The 18,539-nt window shown below is 37.2% G+C and overlaps 3 protein-coding genes and 1 long non-coding RNA gene across 4 annotated transcripts; 2 read left to right on the top strand and 2 right to left on the bottom strand.

Annotated features, from left to right (window-relative positions):
• The first annotated feature begins 468 nt into the window (after window positions 1-468).
• gatad1 (GATA zinc finger domain containing 1) lies at window positions 469-5,023 on the top strand. The gene is made up of 5 exons (XM_079590747.1): window positions 469-910; window positions 1,505-1,627; window positions 1,711-1,770; window positions 1,850-2,033; window positions 2,878-5,023. Exons 1-5 carry the CDS (start codon window positions 731-733, stop codon window positions 3,057-3,059), a joined length of 729 nt encoding a protein of 242 aa, XP_079446873.1. The 5' UTR covers window positions 469-730; the 3' UTR covers window positions 3,060-5,023.
• Window positions 5,024-6,729: 1,706 nt separating this feature from the next.
• On the bottom strand, window positions 6,730-8,249 carry LOC306986936. The gene is made up of 3 exons (XR_013795057.1): window positions 8,122-8,249; window positions 7,065-7,198; window positions 6,730-6,843 (listed from the first exon to the last, which is right to left on the bottom strand). It is a non-coding gene; the product is annotated as an uncharacterized lncRNA (long non-coding RNA).
• lrrc14b (leucine rich repeat containing 14B) lies at window positions 8,137-14,747 on the top strand. The gene is made up of 4 exons (XM_079590746.1): window positions 8,137-8,227; window positions 8,375-9,410; window positions 12,162-12,521; window positions 13,965-14,747. The coding sequence occupies exons 2-4, from the start codon at window positions 8,506-8,508 to the stop codon at window positions 14,278-14,280; spliced, it is 1,581 nt and encodes a 526-aa protein (XP_079446872.1). The 5' UTR covers window positions 8,137-8,227; window positions 8,375-8,505; the 3' UTR covers window positions 14,281-14,747.
• Window positions 14,748-14,863: 116 nt separating this feature from the next.
• Window positions 14,864-18,213, bottom strand: uqcrb (ubiquinol-cytochrome c reductase binding protein). Its single transcript, XM_079590748.1, has 4 exons — window positions 18,085-18,213; window positions 17,261-17,329; window positions 16,995-17,161; window positions 14,864-15,095 (listed from the first exon to the last, which is right to left on the bottom strand). The coding sequence occupies exons 1-4, from the start codon at window positions 18,101-18,103 to the stop codon at window positions 15,018-15,020; spliced, it is 333 nt and encodes a 110-aa protein (XP_079446874.1). The 5' UTR covers window positions 18,104-18,213; the 3' UTR covers window positions 14,864-15,017.
• Between the last annotated feature and the right edge of the window lie 326 nt (window positions 18,214-18,539).

Raw genomic sequence — 18,539 nt, 5'->3', positions numbered from 1 at the left:
AGCAGTTTATCATCTTGCTTTTTAATTGATGACCAGTTTTTACATCTTAATCTGACTGTTGTGTGTAAAAATGGTTGAAGTTTGGATGGTTTGTTTCTATTTTTTTAACCTAAGTATTTATGGTGGTGGTATTTTTATGATTTCATTTGATTTGATTTTTTTTTTAAACGTGACCATTAACCCTGAATTGTCATTTGCACACTCATAGACTATACTTGATACATTCCCAGTTTGTATGATGTGTAGCCAATAAACAGAAAGTATTGGAGAAGGTTTGGTCGGATTAAAAAGTTTAAAATGGAGTCCTCCTATTTGTTGTGGTTCATGGAGAAAATAATAATAATGCTACATACTGTACTTGCTTTCTTAAAATTAAATGGCAATGAACAGCGCCCTCCAGTGAAATCTTTTCACAGACAGTTTTTAGACCTTTATTTTGAAATTAAGCATCGCGCAGTCAGGACTTTTATTTTACATTGGCATATTTCGTATCCGGGAAGTTTTTTTTCTGCCTGATAAAACCAAACATACGGGACCTATCATTCATTGTTTTCAAAATGAAAGATATGTATTTGAGGTTAAACTAATGATCATATTTTTTCGAGGTTCTCCATTCATTGTAGATTTTTGGTCGTATTACAGGAAAAACACGACGGTTTAGTTCAGAATTAACTTTGCAAGACCGTTGTAAACGCAGCCTTGCCAGGCTGCTGCTTTATGGTCAGCAAACATGCCTCTTGGTTTAAAGCCATGTTGTGCTGTCTGCAAGACGAACTCTTCTTCCATGTGGAAAAAAGGAAACCAGGGGGAAATTTTGTGTAACAATTGCACGGGTAAAATTGTAACAAGTGGAGGATCCGGAGCATCTGCTTCATCCACCATCCAGCAGAATAATGGCGGAGGAAAACAGGTTTGAAATCTTCCTTCAATTGCTTTCTAACATGTAATTTACGTAACCTATCATTTAGACTTCAAGCTACACATTTATAATCAAAGAAGTGCTACTTATTACACGACATCGCTCCCATTTTTAACGTAACTTGTTAACGTTACTTGTTGAAAAGGCGCGCTCTTCTTTTTTTAGCTTATGAAATTTGATGAAGACATTTTTGTAAAGATTTTTATATATTTTAAAGAAATATGGTTAAAATGGTGTACACTTGCACGAGACTACAGACATAACAGTTATCCAGCTTTATTGTAAATGGAGCTGGTCGCCCCCTTCTGGGCGCCGCCATGTTTACGTTACAACTGTCAAACAATTACTACCATTATCTGTACATAGATATGTTTAAACTAAGCTAAAAAAGTATTGGTCTACACTTGCACGAGACTACAGACATAAGTTATCTAGCTTTATTGTACATGGAGCGGGTCGCCCCCTTCTGGGCGCCGCCATTTTAATGTCACAACTGTCTAACGATTTTACCATATTATCTGTACATAGTGTTTCTGAAAAAAACAAACAATGGTACTATTTTTGTTTTCTGTTTTTATTTTACAGTCCAAACAGGAAATCCACAGACGCTCCGCTCGGTTACGGAGCACCAAGTACAAAGCGCCGGCATCTGAGAAAAAAGTCTCAACCAAAGGAAAGGGCAGACGACACATTTTCAAATTGAAAAATGTAAGTGTTTTTCACTCAAGCTTGTGTATGATTGTTTAATGAAATGGTTCAATGACATTTTATTCTTCCTTCATGTTCCACAGCCTATCAAAGCACCAGAGTCTGTGTCAACAATCATCACGTCAGAGTCCATGTTTTACAAGGTAACCACTCCTCTCTCTACTATTCAAAATGTTTGTTTTATCTGCCGCTTCCTATCTAACCTGTACTTCTTGTGTTCAGGGTGTCTATTATCAAATAGGAGATGTCATTAAAGTAATAGACGAGGATGACGGTAAACCGTATTACGCACAGATTCGTGGTTTCGTCCAGGACCAGTACTGCGAGAAAAGTGCTGCGTTAACTTGGCTGATCCCAACTCAGGCCAGTCCTCGAGATCGATTTGATCCAGGAACATACATTGTTGGTAAGTTCCTGCAGAAATAACTTCTTATGTTCCTTGCTGACAAATGTAATGTGAATTATTGGTGGTATAATGCCCTTTTCACAAGATGTAAAATAAGTCTCTGATGTCCCCAGAGTGTGTGTGTGTGAAGTTTTAGCTCAAAATACCCCACAGATATTTTTATATAGCATGTTAAAGTTGTCACTTTTTGAGGGTGAGCAAAAACGCACCGTTTTCGTGTCTTGCCCCTTTAAATGCAAATGAGCTGCTGCTCCCGGCACAGGGGGCGGAGCTTCAAAAGTGTCCTTTTACCTCACATGCACTGAACATTTCAAAAACTTTTAGCCTTTTATGTTCAAACCGAAGTCAGACAATGATGGAAAGACTGAAGAAGTGACAACATGTAGACAACATTTCTGAATGGCTAGTTGATGAATTGATGTAGTTATCTTCTAGTCATTGATTAGCATATTCTGTCTTGATGATCTATAAATCGTGTTCACGGGGGCGGGGTTTATGTAAATTTTAGGGTTGGTGATGTCACTAACCCGGGAGGAATGTCGTGTAGTTCCTACCAGCCGTTTGTTGTAGTCCTTAAAAAGCGATTTCTTTAAAAGCAAATATCTTCCTTTGCTTTGAGCGTTGTAACTTTGCAGATGTTGTTTATGTTCAAACAGCAACATTACACACTAACTAAAGTTAGAAAAGTGAAATCATAATCAACGACCCCTTTAAAAAAGGATATTTGAATTGATTTAGTAAACCCGAATATCTTGGGTTAAGTGCATCACCAGTCATATATCCTAATTTCAAACAAGATTTCTTTATTTAATGGCTGCATAAACACATTTATTTCTTTGCTTAGGCCCTGAAGAAGACTTGCCGAGAAAAATGGAATACCTGGAGTTTGTCTGTCACGCTCCATCAGAGTATTTCAAATCGAGAAGTTGCCCTTTCCCAACAATACCAGTTCGTCCAGATAAAGGCTACGTCTGGACTCATATAGGACCAACACCTGCTGTGGCCATCAAAGAAACTGTAGGGTGAAGTTAACCCCTAAAATCATTGTACATTCAGACTGAACTTTTTTTTTTGGCTTGCCTTTTCAGTCCTCTTTCAAAAACTGAACTATTATGCTTGAATTAGGATATGTGTGGTATTGGCCATCGAATATTTTCTACTATTACATTTGTAACTCAAGTGTACAGAATATTCCAGAGCGCTTCTTTTCCTCAGAACGCCTGATTCACAGTTAAACGTGTAAGCCGCAAATATTCTACACTACAACATAGAAGTCAAATTGAAAAGAAACTTTGAGTACAAAGTTAATTTGGAATAAATTCAGTGTTCATGTGAGTTTACATGATTTGTACTTGTGCATCTCCCAAATGTGTTTTCAACCAACGCAATGTTAACACAAGACCATGAACGAAAGGAGGATGATGATCAACTGAACGTGGAACAGGTGAGAACTAAAGTTGTGACCCTGGATCACAAAACCAGTCACATGACGCACGGGTATATCTGTGGCAATAGCCAACTATACATTGTATGGGTCAAAATTATCGATTTTTCTTTTATGCCAAAAATCATTAGGATATTAAGTAAAGATCATGTTCCATGAAGATATTTTGTAAATTTTCCTACCGTAAATATATAAAACATGTATTGTTGTGAGTGAATGCAGCACAATCGTGAACATAAATGCACAATGAGATTTTCTCAAGGTTTTGATTTTATTTGCACCCTCAGATTCCAGATTTACAAATAATTGTATCTCAACCAAATATTGTCCTATCCTAACAAACCACACATCAATAGAAAGCTTATTTATTCAACTTTCAGATGATGTTTAAATCTCAATTTCATAGAATAGACCCATGTGACTGGTTTTGTGGTCACAAATAAGGATCTTAAGCATCTCAATCAGATCCCTCGCTTCCTAGGTTGTGAACCAGAATGTGTCGTACACTAATTTGGGCGCTGGTAAGGACTCTATATAAGGAATAAGTAATTAATTCACGATCACTAAAGTATGTTCTATATAGTATGAATGTACATCCGCCATGTTGTCATTATCATGTGACCTGCAGCATCAGTTGTGACGCGTCACTGTTATTCACAAATCCTCTGCCGTGGCCTCATGGGATATTAAAGTGTCCATCGTGCACACTTCAAGATCTCGCCGGAAGTAGCAGGTCATCCGGGTATTTTTTGCCTAATGAGTACTGTGAATTCAGACATACTTTTGTCACATGCTGTTTTCGCCTACTATATACTTGGGAAGTATGCGATTTCGGATGTAGAATTTTTTTTGCAAACGACCTGATAACATCCTCGTCGTACAACATCACTACTCGTATTTATGAACAAAAGCAGAACAGATATCTTTATTATTTTGTTATTTAAAGAAGTACATTATGATAAATACATGCAACATTACATCAATTATTTTATATAAATTATCCCCTGGGTTTTCCTGTGTATTGTGGGACTATTTAGGGAACTGACGTTTCAGGAAGGATGTTGCGGTTATACAGCACTTAAAATGGCCGACTCCCTGATCAGTGCCCTAACTTCTGAATTAGGGAGCAGATTGAGACGCACCCTAGAACTCAGACAAATACAGACAATAAAAACTACTAGAAACTAAAACAGAACATGACTGATACACTTGTTCAGGTGCTGGTGTCTAAAAGATGAGCCTGAAACTGACTGAAATTAGAACAGATTCATTTAATTTTATTCGAAAGTGAGCAAGAATATTTTTGCCTAGATTTTATTCTAAATAATCTGCTCGAAGGGGAAGGGGATACAAATAATAATGACCCAAATGCTTGAGGATTCTGATGAGTGATACTTGAGTATTTCTGGAAAGCCATTTATGATTAACACTTTACTTAAAGCCTTTATATAATGCATTATAGAAGTATTTTTAATTGTAAATTATGAAGGTACAAAATTGCAAAGCTCAAAAAATGACAAAAATAAAGGGACTATTACCAAATTTCTTCAGAAAGTGTTTTTTTTCATTATTTTTTTCCGTTATTATTCTGAAAGTCAATAATTTGCCCCCCCCCCCCCCCCTTCTTCTTCTTCTTCTTCTTCAAAAAAAAAGTCAAATATCAGGGTGTATTTGTCAGTGTCCACAGTTCCCTTAGGCACCAGGTGTTTCTAATGTGTTAGTGCTGTGCAGTGAATTCTCAGAGCACATACTGTTTATTAACCTATAATCTGATTGTGGGCAACATAATGCAGTTTAATCAATTGATATGATGATAACTAATTTTTTTGGTTTAGCTAAAAATTGTAAAGCTGCAGAGAAAAAACCTATTTCGTGACATCTTGCTGTATTTCGACACGCCACCAGAGGACGCTACAATGTAAAGACTTTTTGATTTATTCAATGCATTGCAGCTGTTACTTTTGTGTAGTCAAATCATGAGCCAAATGCTGTGAAGTTAACTTCCCCCCGTTGATACTGAAATCGTGCTGATATTAAATTGGATAGAGGTATCTCGATACTAAACTATATATTTAATTTGAAATGTTTATGTTGTGTTCAATCTGAAAAACAAGCATTTGCGAAATCAAAGCGAATCTCCTTTTAAAGGTTCTTCTTTAGGAAGAGACGCGAGAACCGATACGGTAGTTCAGGAAAATATTTCGAAGGCGTGGAAAATAATTGTCATACACATTTGACTAGACTGTCGAATAAAGATATTGGGCTCAAACTAAAGGATGTCCAGCCCAGACTGAAGGAGAGTGAGGTGAGTTATGGCCCCGGAAAGTTTCAATTACAATAGAAGCCTATGGAGGAGTGAGATCGCTCTCAGATTTAATCAAAAATATCTTAATTTGTGTTCCGAAGATGAACGAAAGTTTTACGGGGTTGGAACAACATGAGGGTGAGTAATTACGGTAACACTTTACAATAAGGTTTGTTAGTTAACATTAGTTAACTACATTAGTTAACATGAACTAATAATGAATTGCACGTATACATCATTTATTAATCTTTGTTAATTTAAATTTTTACTAATACTTTATTAAAATCTTGTGCACATTAATTCATGCACTGTGAACTAACATGAACTAACAACAGCTGTATTTCTATTAACTAATGTTAACAAAGATTAACAAATACAGTAACAAATGTATTGCTCATGGTTAGTTCATGTTAGTTAATACATTAACTAATGAACCTTATTGTAAAGTGTTACCGTATCATTTTTTGGGTGAACTATCCCTTTAAGACCGCAGCAGTGAATTGATTATAGGGGCTGCATGGTTTTCCAGCTCAAAAACAGGTTTTCTAAACAAATTGCATACAAAACTGGCTCATATATCATGTTTGTCAATCTATAATTTTACAGATGTTTGCCCTCCACAGACTCTAGAGCTTTAGTTTCTATGCTTTCTATAATGGGTTTATCCTTAACTCCACAGACTAGCTGCACTGCAGCCCATTGTTTTCTTTGGATGTCCAGAGTTTTAATGATTTGTTTGGCCTGTTTTACTCTAGGATCTGTGTGGTAGAGATCCAAAAGTAGAGCATTACTGTGCGCTGCGAGGTAAGTCGAGCTTTGAAAGGAAATTCCTTCTGAAACAGTGCCTCTGTTTGAAGCAAAGTAATACAGACTGATCTGTCTTCATGTCAAATATTCTGTCAAGTTGGATGTCTTTCTAAAACCCCCCCCCCCCCCCCCCCTCCTCTCAGTCTAAGTCTTATCCGTTATTTGTAGTAACACTGCCACCAGAAAGAATAATGGAGAATCCCAAATCTTTTTCTTCTCCTGAAAATGGAAGGCAGCATCCACTCAAAGATGCACTGAGGAGAAACGGGAAGAGTGATGTAAGTGTCTGACAATCAGAAAACTACTTAAACAACTATCATCAGTTTTGATAACTTAATGTGGGTTAATCTCATTAGGGCTTTTCATATTGCGCTTAACCCCCGGCTTATCGCCGTTCTAAACCCCGGGTTAAGGAACGTTTCAAACTTTTTACCCAGGGTTATTAAAACCCCCCAGAAAAGACTTTCATTCTTACCTCTATGTTCCAAAAAGTCCATTCAGATTTTTTTTTATTGTACAGTCGACAACGTGTAATATGCTCAATGCTAGAGCAGCTCCGTCCAATCAATGACACTGACTCCAAAAATATGCAAATAAGTATGTTAACCCCTAGGGTATAGGAATATACATTGTTAAATGTCAGTTTATGAATATCCAGGATTAATTATTGTTGATATTTTTAGGTCTAACCGTTCTTGTCTGTCAGTCATATAATGCAGGTGTATAGGTACTGTCTCTAATAGCATGCAGAGAAAAGTCCAAATTAAAAAATTCCTCATCGTAAGTGCACATTGATGGTTTAAGACACGAAACAAGTGGTTTGTGTGATAAAACGAACAGTATTTATATCATTTTTATCTCTTTTACACAACCACGTCCAAGTCATCTGTTTACTAAGTCTGCGCCGTAAAGCGCTGGAATGCTCCGGAAGTGATCTCTCGCGCGTGTACGTCACTCATTGTTTACACAGAGATTTCGGCAGTGTTACCTTTCACTGTGAAGAGCTAAACTTATTTAGACGTGCAAGAAATCGCAATGGAAGACGATTTTGAAAAATCCATGTAAAAATACGTCACTTTTAAACAATGAGTGACGTACACACACGAGAGATAACTTCCGGAGCATTCCGGCGCTTGCGCAGACTTAGTAAACAGATGACTTGGACGTGGTTGTGTAAAAGAGATAAAAATTATATAAATACTTGTAGACAAACCACTTGTTTCGTGTCTTAGGCCATCAATGTGCACTTATGATGGGGAATTTTTTAATTTGGACTTTTCTCTGCATGCTTTTAGAGACAGTGCCTATAGACCTGCATTATATGACTGACAGACAAGAACGGTTAGACCTAAAAATATCAAAATTGAAACTACTGCGGAGACAAAGACACCTACATCTTGATGCACTTCAGGTAAGATACAACATACCAAAATTTTATTTCAAAGTGAACTATCCCTTTAATAGTCATTTTAAATAAACGTTTCTGTTCAAAATAGGTTTTGTTCCTGTTAAAATTTCGTTTGTTTTCGTACCTTGAACCGGTTCAGAGCCCTGCTTCATCTCTTCTTTTTCCTTTTGCAATGGTTAACCCAGAAAATACCAGATTTTTCCTACCGCCACAGAATGCAAGAGACTCAGGTAAGAGACTTCTTCTTTTTCCTTAGCAGCCGTCCAGAATCGAATGGCTGTTTAACCTCTGTCTGATAGCCATGAGAGTATGAGACAGCTGCCTCTATAAATAACTAACCCCCTCTCGTCTGCCTCCCTCCTCACGCTCTCGCTAAGTGCGACTCTCTTCTTGAGTCGACGCATATGTATATGTTGGCTGAGAGAGGGCAGAAGAAACACACCACAACTCCTCCTAAAGGCTGACAGCTCTAAGAAGTGTCCTTGATCTTGGGAGCTGACAGAAAGCCATGAAGAGCTTGAAGTTCCTAGCAGCCGAGGGCTTCGTCCAAACCGGGCCGAGCGCGTGTCAGAACCTCCACTGCTTGTCTTGCAATCTCTACCCAATCCTCTTCAAGGCCAGTTATCTGCGCGAGGAGGCATCAATGCTCCACGACTTGGTCCAGACGTGGCCTCTGCCGGAGATTAACTTGCGTAAACTGTTAGGCCGAACGGTGGACTGTCCGGAGGATCTCACGTCCCGCACATGCAGGCTCTGTCTGGAGGCCTTTCTCACGGGTCTGAGGGACTATGTGTTTCAAGCTCCAAGCACGTATGCTAAAAAGCTATGTGTGGTGGATATAATGGGTCTGCAGGACACTGAACACCAGATCTGTCCCTGTGGACGGACCCTCGGGCGTTGGGCACGAACCGAGCTTCTCACCCGCATGTGCTACGAGACTATGGCCTCCATGCAGGATGGTCAAGGATCGCCATCAGCGTTTAAAGTGGAGGTAGATGTTCGCATGGATGCTTTTGTAACTGGACGGAACAACGAGGTTGTGGCTCAGGCTTTGTTGCTTCGCAGACATTGCCCGTTAAAACTGCACTTCGTGGGCCTGCGTGTGGACTCGTTGAGCCTCAGGAACCTGTTCTACCTCCTGAAGCTGGTGGAGTCGCACGGCCTGCAGAAGCTGGAAGTGGTGCACAACGTACACCTGGAGGCTCCACACATCGAGGTGATGTTCTCCCAGTTGAAGTTCCCCAAGCTGCGCTCCATCACCTTCCCTGCGCAGGCGCTGAACGTGCACCGGCTGGGCCCGGAGGACGAGGGGCTCATGGGAGTTCTGGGAGAGCTGATGAGCCAGCTGACCGAGCTGAGAGAGCTTTATCTGGGGTTCTCCACTCTTACAGGACATCTGAGGAAACTGCTGAGGTAAAGACTTGGAATAGTTCACACAAATATGAAAATTATCCCATAATTTACTCACCCTCAAGCCAATCCCACTGTATATGACTTTCTTCTTTCAGCCGAACACAATCATAATATCCTGACTCTTCCCAGCTTTGTTATGGCATTGAATAGTGTCCACGTTTTTGAAGCTCCAAAAAGTATGGAAGCTTGTTTCCACCACAGAATAAAACATTTAAAAAAATAATTGCAACTTTTTATCTCACAATTGCGAGTTTACCTCTCGCAATTCTGAGAAATAAAGCCGCAATTGCGTGTTATAAAGTTTTTTCTCGCAATTGCGAGTTTATATCTCGCAATTCTGACTTTATATCTCGCAATTCTGAGAAATAAAGTCGCAATTGAGTGTTATAACGTTTTTTCTTGCAATTGCAAGTTTATATCTCACAATTCTGTCATCTTTTCTCAGAATTGTGAGATATAAATTCGCAATTGCGAGTTATAAAGTCAAATTCTAAGGGGAAAAAGACACTTTTTTTTAACCTCAGAATATTTAGATCTCACAATTCTGACTTTATATCTCCCAATTGCGTACTATAAAGTCAGAAGAATTGTGAGATATAAACAAACAAAACATAAAAAAAGTTTTTCTTACAAAAACCCATCGCTTTGCTTCAGAAGGCATTTATTAATAACCATATGGATAACTGGTACTTTTATGATGGATGGATGGCTGCGCTTATGATGGAAGTTTTTTTATTTTATTTTTTGAGCTTCAAAAAGCTGGGAAGAGCCGGGATATTAGGATTGTGTTCGGCTGAAAGAAGAAAGTCATATACACTGAGGATGGCTTGAGGGTGAGTAAATTATGGGATCATTTTCATTTTTGGCTGGACTAACCATTTAAAACCACAATATGACCACAGCTGCCATTTAACTCTCATACGGTACATGTAACAAGGACACTGTAAAATAAAGTGTTACCTAATATTTCATTTTTCACTATATGTGATGCAATTTTCAGCATCATTACTCCAGTCTTCAGTGTCACATGATCCTTCAGAAATCAGTATAATAAGCTGATTTGTTGCTCAAGAAACATCTATGATAATTTTTAATGTTGTGCGGCTTAATTTTTTGTGAATACACACCTTTTTTTTTTACTGACCCCACACATTTGAATTGGGGATCTTCTTCACTTAAATGTAAGATCTGAGAATCTTATTTGAGGGTTTGCAAACAGGGAGCGATTTCAATACCAGGATTATTATCAACCCATGTTGTCTATTGTGTTGTTGTTGTTGTTGTTGAAATCGCTCCCTGTTTGTTGTGCGACTGTAAGAATGCAGACAGCTGTCCCATGCGAACTCTAAGTAGGCCAGCACACGACTCTGGCACAACAGTGTGTTCTACATTCGCTGTAAATAGCAGTGCATGTGTCTTATAACAGCCAAAACATCACATGTCATACAGGTGACAAAACACCATCTGTACCATGATATTAATACTTTTATTCATTTTATATTATTCATATTCAGCACAACGGTTGGATTTCTGAAGGATCATGTGACACTGAAGACTGGAGTAATGATGCTGAAAAATTCAGCTTTGATCACAGGAATAAATTACATTTTACAATATATTAAAATGAAAAACTGTATAATTCTGTTTTTCTATTTTTAATCAAATTTGCAGAGTAGCAAAAAAACTTTATTTTTCAGTGAATCACACCAAATGATTTTATAGATATTTTAAATTATCTCTGTTTTTATTGTGTGATGTTATTGTGGCCACTGTAGGCCCCGCCCACATTCTGGAGCGGGTCCTGGGGCATTAATGCAGCTTTTTGTAAAAATAAATATAATTATTTTAAAATGATTAGTTTTAATATTATAGTATGCAATTCAATAATAGCATGCTCATTATTATTATTATTAGCTGCATTTAGTGTAAATTCCGTTATGCTGTTATTTTATTGGAACTCATTCCCAAACACTTGTATTGAGTAACTTGAATCTGTTTGTTTCCCCAGTCCACTGTGTGTGTGTGTGTGTGTGTGTGAGAGAGAGTCCACTAAACACTCCGCTGTAGTTTTAAATTGTAATAATATTCGTCAATAATCCTGTTTGTGTTGTATTTTTAATCAACTTAGTCAATCAACAATCAACAAAAAAACTCCAATGATTTTCCAGATATCTTAATTCAGCTTTTTGTCAAATTATAAAAATAATATATATATATGAATATTTTTTTTTATTATAGTATGCAATTCAATAATAGCATGCCTATTATTATAAGCTGCATTTAGTGTAAATTCCGTTATGCTGTTATTTTATTGGAACTCATTCCTAAACACTTGTATTGAGTAACTTGAATCTGTTTGTTTCCCCAGTCTACTGTGTGTGTGTGTGTGTGTGTGTGTGAGAGAGAGAGTCCACTAAACACCGCTGTAGTTTTAAATTGTAATAATATTCGTCAATAATCCTGTTTGTTTTGTATTTTTAATCAACTTAGTCAATCAACAATCAACAAAAAAACTTTATTTTTCAGTGAAAAACTCCAATGATTTTCCAGATATCTTAATTCAGCTTTTTGTCAAATTATAAAAATAATATATATTTATGAATATTTTTTTTTTATTATAGTATGCAATTCAATAATAGCATGCCTATTATTATAAGCTGCATTTAGTGTAAATTTCATTATGCTGTTATTTTATTTGAGCTCATTCCTAAACACTTGTATTGAGTAACTTGAGTCTGTTTGTCTCCCCAGTCCACTAAACACTCCGCTGCAGGTTATCGAGTTGGCGAACTGTGGTCTCAGCGCAGTGGACATGGCCTACTTCGCCAACAGCCTGCACAGTGAGCACATCGTGAAGCTGGACCTGAGTGGACATGCGGTGGCGGACGTCTTCCCCAACACCTTCCGGAAGCTCCTGAACCGCTGCTCGGCCACGCTCACGAGTCTGGGTGTGGAGGAGTGTGGACTGGACGACGAGACCCTGGATATGTTCACACAAGCACTGAGACCCTGTCACGCGCTCCAGGAGCTGAAGATCCTGGGTAATCCCCTGAGCACTGCCGCCCTGCGCATTCTCTTCAATACACTGGCTCTGGGGTTTCCTGCTTTGAGGTACAAGTAAGACTGTGTTCATTCATCGGAGTCCCTATTATGCTTCTTTTTTTTTTACATGTTCAACTCTGCAGAGCTTTTTTATACTCAAATAACAACAGAGTTACAAAGGCCCTCCAGCGGGAGTTATTCTCTATATCAGTGTCAGTTTCTGAACTCCCTCATTGCGTCCCAACAAAAACTATAGATAGAAAGGGAGTAGTGCCAATTTATACAATCCGTCCTAAATAGTATTCGAAATTAGAGGCTGCGTCTGCAATTGCATACTCCAATGTGATTTGAGTAGGTACTTATTTTGAGTAGGTACTTATTTTGAATAAGTAATTACTTCATGACCACTAAAAAAAAAAGTATGTTCTATATACAGGTGAATATTGTGCAAGTCAATTTATGTCAGTAATTCAACTTAAAAGGTGAAACTAATATATTATATAGACTCATTACATGCAAAGTGAGATATTTCAAGCCTGATTATGGCTTACAGTTTATGAAAACCTCAAAATTAGAATATTGTGAAAAGGTTTTCATAAGCTGTAAGCCATAATCATCAAAATTATAACAAATAAAGGCTTGAAATATCTCACTTTGGATGTAATGAGTCTATATAATATTTTAGTTTCACCTTTTAAGTTGAATTACTGAAATAAATCAACTTTTGCACAATACTAAATTTTTTCAAAATAAGTACCAACTCAAATGCATGCCTATTACAGATGTACTACATTCGCCATTCATTCTGTCATTATCATGTGACCTACCAGCATTAGTTGTCGCTTCTTCTCCATTAACAAATCTTCTCCCGTGGCCTCATGGGATAGCAAAGTGTCCATCATATGCACACTTCAGAATGTCACTGGAAGTAGTTGTTCATCTGGGTACTTTTCTTGGACATACTACTTTTGTCACATACTGTTTTTTGCTTACTATATAGTAGGGAAGTATGGGATTTTGGGTGCAGTCAGTGTGTCCTAAATCGTATTATGTTGAAATGAGTGTTTCAAAGATACATTAGTGGAAGCATTTAAATTATCCTATGTATTGTCAATAGAATTTTTTTTTATCACCCTGAATTTGCAAAAATGTTTCTTGAATTAGATTGAAAACCGATGCATCGTGAATACATTTGTTGTCTACCCAAAGATTCACAGTAAGGGGTGTGACATTTCCCAAACGCGCAGTTGACCAATCACAACACACTGATCCAGCCGACCAATCAGAGCACAGTGTGCTTTTTTAGGAGGGGCTTCATAGAGAAAGGAACTAAACAGTGTTACTGACAGACTGGGAAGAGAGGAGCATATGTGGAAAATTGTTTTTAAGAATGAAAACCTATTCTACAAGAGGCCAAAAACAAGACTTTATAAAAGAGCATAATAGGTCCTCTAACTTTGAGCCTTTTGAGTGTTTACTTCTGACTTAATTTAGGTTTGTATTGTGCCACAGATACGTTGAGCTGCCCGTCCCACGTGACTGTTATCCTGAAGGTGTCACCTACCCGCTGGACGATAGGACACTGATAAACTACGACAGGGAGCGGTTCCAGCTGGCCAGGACTGAACTTGTTGGCATCCTCGAGCGGGAGGGGAAGAGACGTATAGAAGTCTGCACTCCATTATTTGGAGCCTATGATCCTGACATCAACGAGACCAGCAATGAACTGGGAGTCTCCATGTTGCAATCGTTCAACAGTGTCGTAGGAAACTTCATTGACACAGTCAATAGTGTTACTCAACGGAGAGATCAGAGAATGATGGAGTGAGATGTTCAAAATGAACGAGAACTTATGTTTTCAATATTTATGATTTTTGAAGGATCATGTGTTATTGAAGATTGGAGTAATGATGCTGAAAAATTCAGCTTTAATCAGTTAAATGTAATTTATTATGTTTAAGGTTTATTTTGTTAATTTTTGTAATGGTCTAATTGATAAATATTAAATAATCTGATCATTTGCACTTTAGACTTTGCTTTCAATATATAAAGACACCAGTATCTGTATTGAAATCATGACCTTTTTTCAGAGTACTTGGTAAAAAGATTATATTAAACAAATGTTTAAAATACTGCCTTTGCGTTGTTTGTACAGTAATTTAAAGTGGAATTTGAGATTGAATGTTTGAAAATGCTTGTATATTCAATAAGGTTGGGATAACAGAATTCAGTATCTGCAAATACATGCACATCTCTGTTAGACAATATCTAATAAAGTTAAAATATTTGCGACTATCCCTAACAGGAGTGTGATTGAGCTTGAATTCATGAAAAGTAAACAATGTATACCGGTAGGTTAACTCATGAAATTGTAAAATGTGAGTCATTTTGTATATCAAAGACCTACCTTAAAAACAAATGCAGATTAATTAAATGGCTTTATCTTTTTCCCCCGAAGGAAAAAAAACAGACTTTTGTCAGAAAAGACATTTTAATAGGTATAGGGACTCATCACATAATACATTTACTCTTAAATACAACACAACTAGGAGCTTTAGCCTCATCCTACTTCTTCGCCCACTCCTCTTGTTCCTTCTTTTCACGGATAACCTCCTCCAGGTACGGCTCAAGGTATGGCACATCCTATGAGGAACAATGAACAGCAGATGAAAACAGCTTATATGTGAAAGGTGCTTAAATACAAAATTTGTTAAATCAATATCCTGTAATTTACACGTCCTCATGCCAAATGTATATACTTCCACAAAACAAAAGGCAATAAAGATAACTATACAATGAAAGTAAATCTTTGTAACAAGCATATTAGAATAATTCTTAAGCTATAGGATTTGTATGAGAAAGACCAAATGTAATAAATAGAAAAAGTTTCAGTATGCATAACTGTATGCAAGAGATTTGAAAGGTTTTTTTTTGTGTCCCACAGGAATTTTTGGGGTGTGTGCTAAAAGTGTATTTCTACACATGCATAATAATGTTGAGATGTATGACAATTATGTTTGGGAGATACATACGAATACATATTTAGTATTAGAGATAGATCAGTTTTATCTATATTTTTCCCGATATTTAAACATTTTTCCACAATATTGGTTTGAAATATTGGATTGACAAATAAATGGCATCATCTTGTGGCCATTTAGAGAATTGCACACAATTGCAAACCCCCATTAAAGGGAGGTTTCAGGACTTTGGACCGCATTTCCTAGTTAGCCTGGGTGTTATTTAAGTGGAGACAGTTTAACATTTTTTCATCCAGTCCTTGCAGTTCGCCGGTGCTAGGCTAGCGCGATTCAACGGTATCTGCTAGCCTGCCATTAAAACCATTTAAAAAAAAAAAAACAGGTAACCCAGATGCACGGCCATTATGGAGGTACTCGGATGTAAACAACAGCATGGATTGCACTGTATGTACAGTACGACTGAACACATTGTTGCACTAATAAAAACAGATACCGTTGACTCGTGCTAGCCTAGCACTGGCAAACTATGAAACTGGAAGGACTGGATGAAAAATTTTGAAAACTGTCTCCACTGATAAATAACACCCAGGCTAACTTGGAAATGAGGTCCGAGGTACAAAATCCTGAACCTCCCCTTTAAATCATTGTGTCAGGAGAGATGAGTCAACGCTGTTCAAAAGGTACAATATATTGCCTCCCTTAGATAATAAACTATTTAACAGCCATTAATGCACAAATGAGATGTTGCTTGATGCGTAGTTTAAACTTGCCACTAAAAAAATAGAGACTAACTCACTGAGTCACGTAATCCGTCAAATCCTGTCCCAAATAAAGACACAACTTTACATAAATTAAATAGCCATGAATGAGGGCATGTTGGAAATAAAAGCGCTGAATTTAATTCTCTCTCTGTTGTTTACAGTATCAACCATTTACTGCTCAGGAAATATTCTAGTGTTTATTCTCTATCGCCTATTTAACACAAACCTTTTAAAACTGTAGTTTAAAACAAGATTATTTATGGAGAGTTGTTAGACTATAGATTGTTTTCAAATGCCGAACATAAATCTGAGTTTGTAAATTTATTCTGCTTGTTAATATTAATGGTGTTATAAATAAAGATGAAACTGGGATTACTAAACTACACTAAATGCGTTTATTATTATTGAATAATAAACTTCCAGTGTCGTTTAGTAATCCCAGTTTCATGTTTTATGCCATTTTTAAATGCTATATGTGTTACATGTTTGTTTATTTACCTGATCAAAGATTTTATTTAAAAAAAAGACACTTTAGTGACAGCACTTTTTTTGCACGCTTTCAGACTATTCATTTTTGGATTGAAATTGCAGAAATTACAGTATAAAAAAGTATTAAAACCGTTTGTTGTTATAATTGTCAAAAACAGAAATAAAACAATAAATAAATGTCAGTTATCAGGCACATAAATATGCAAATAATTAGTATTAGAAATAAATATTGGTCGATCTCTATTTAGTATGCCACATTATACCAAGAACATCAAACTTTAATAAACCCCTCCAGGACAATCTCTTCCTACCTCCTCAAATTTAGTCCACTGGTCCTTGGGAAGAACCTGTTGCTTCATGGAAAGATCCAGAGCTCTCTTGATGCGGAACATCCTGTCGTTGTAAACCGGTTCTGGAAGCCGGCGAATGGCCTCTTTCACATCACTGTCCTCGTTGATGGTGTCATCCCGCATCAAACCTACATGACATGAGGAAGAAATTGGTACATTTGCATACATATACTTCTTGAAGGTCATAATTTCTAAACACTGCATGGTAAAGCGATGGCAGTGCTTACCAAATTTGTTGAAACCGCATGCGTTGTAGTACCACTTTCTGAAGCCCACCAGGAGCCGGCCGGTTGCAGCTGTACAGAGACAGGAACAAATTACTTATAATAATAATAATAGTGGAGTTTACAGTGACTTTCAAGTGTTGGCTGGGTTATTAAAAGGATAGTTCACCCAAAATTAAAATTGTCTTACCCTTAATTGTTCCAAACCTTTACGAGTTTCTTTTGTTGAACACAAAAAAATATATTTTAATGAACGTTGGTAACCAGACAGTAGCCATTGACTTTAATAGTATGGAGAGAGAGAAAAATACTATAAAAGTCAATAGCTACCGTCAACTGTCTGGTTACCAACATTCTTTAACATATCTTCTTTTGTTCAACAGAAGAAAGAAACTCATAGAGGTTTGGAACAACTTCAGGGTGAGTAAGTAATGACAATTTGAATTTTTTGGGTGAACTATCCCTTTAAAGCAGAAAAATCTCTGACAAACGTTCACAGCTGACATGAGATTCAGTTATGGGTCTCTACACTCGGTTAACTACCAGACAATGAATCACGGATAATTCAATTATCTTATACTTAAAACACTTAAAAAAGCAGTTATTACAGGCGACGTGGGAATAGAAACATATTTCGTCTAGTGCCGACGAGGACACTCAGTAGAGGACATCAGTGCTTTACATGGCAAAACTAACAACAGCGCCAAAAAACAGTCATTATAATAGCGCAGAAAAGAGACGGGTTATAAAATAACTCGTTAACTTGCTGACAACAAATTCATAAGTTGGTAGTTCTTTTTTTAAACAGCTCATAAATAAAATTTTACCTGGTGCCCTCGACGCCATTTCTGTTCGCAAAGAAAGTAGCACAGGACTGTGGGATATGTGACGTCTCGTCCGGTGATTACGCAATCTTCTTCTCTCAGCACGTGATTGGTTGAATCTGATCGTCAGAGTTTTTCTTAAAGGGATAGTTCACCCAAAAATGAAAATTGTGTCATCGTTTACTCCTTATATACTGTCTATAGTTTACTCACCCTAAAGTTTGTCCAAACCTGTATGAATTACCTTCTCTGTTGAACACAAAATAAGTTATTTTGAAGAAAGTCAGAAACCAATCAGATGATGATTGACTTCGAAGTCAGTAAACTGTTTGGTTACCCATAGCCTATTCTTCAAAGTGACTTATTTTGTGTTCAGCAGCAAAAGTATAAGTAGTTTTAGCTCTAGTCCTTTATAACTAGGCTGGAATCAATTTATTGTAGTGTTCTGCATGTCCATC

This window comes from Phoxinus phoxinus, assembly GCF_949152265.1.
Source record: "Phoxinus phoxinus genome assembly, chromosome: 19".
NCBI lineage: Eukaryota > Metazoa > Chordata > Actinopteri > Cypriniformes > Leuciscidae > Phoxinus > Phoxinus phoxinus.
The sequence above is the reverse complement of the archived record's forward strand: the minus strand, read 5'-3'. Positions and strand labels throughout refer to the sequence as shown.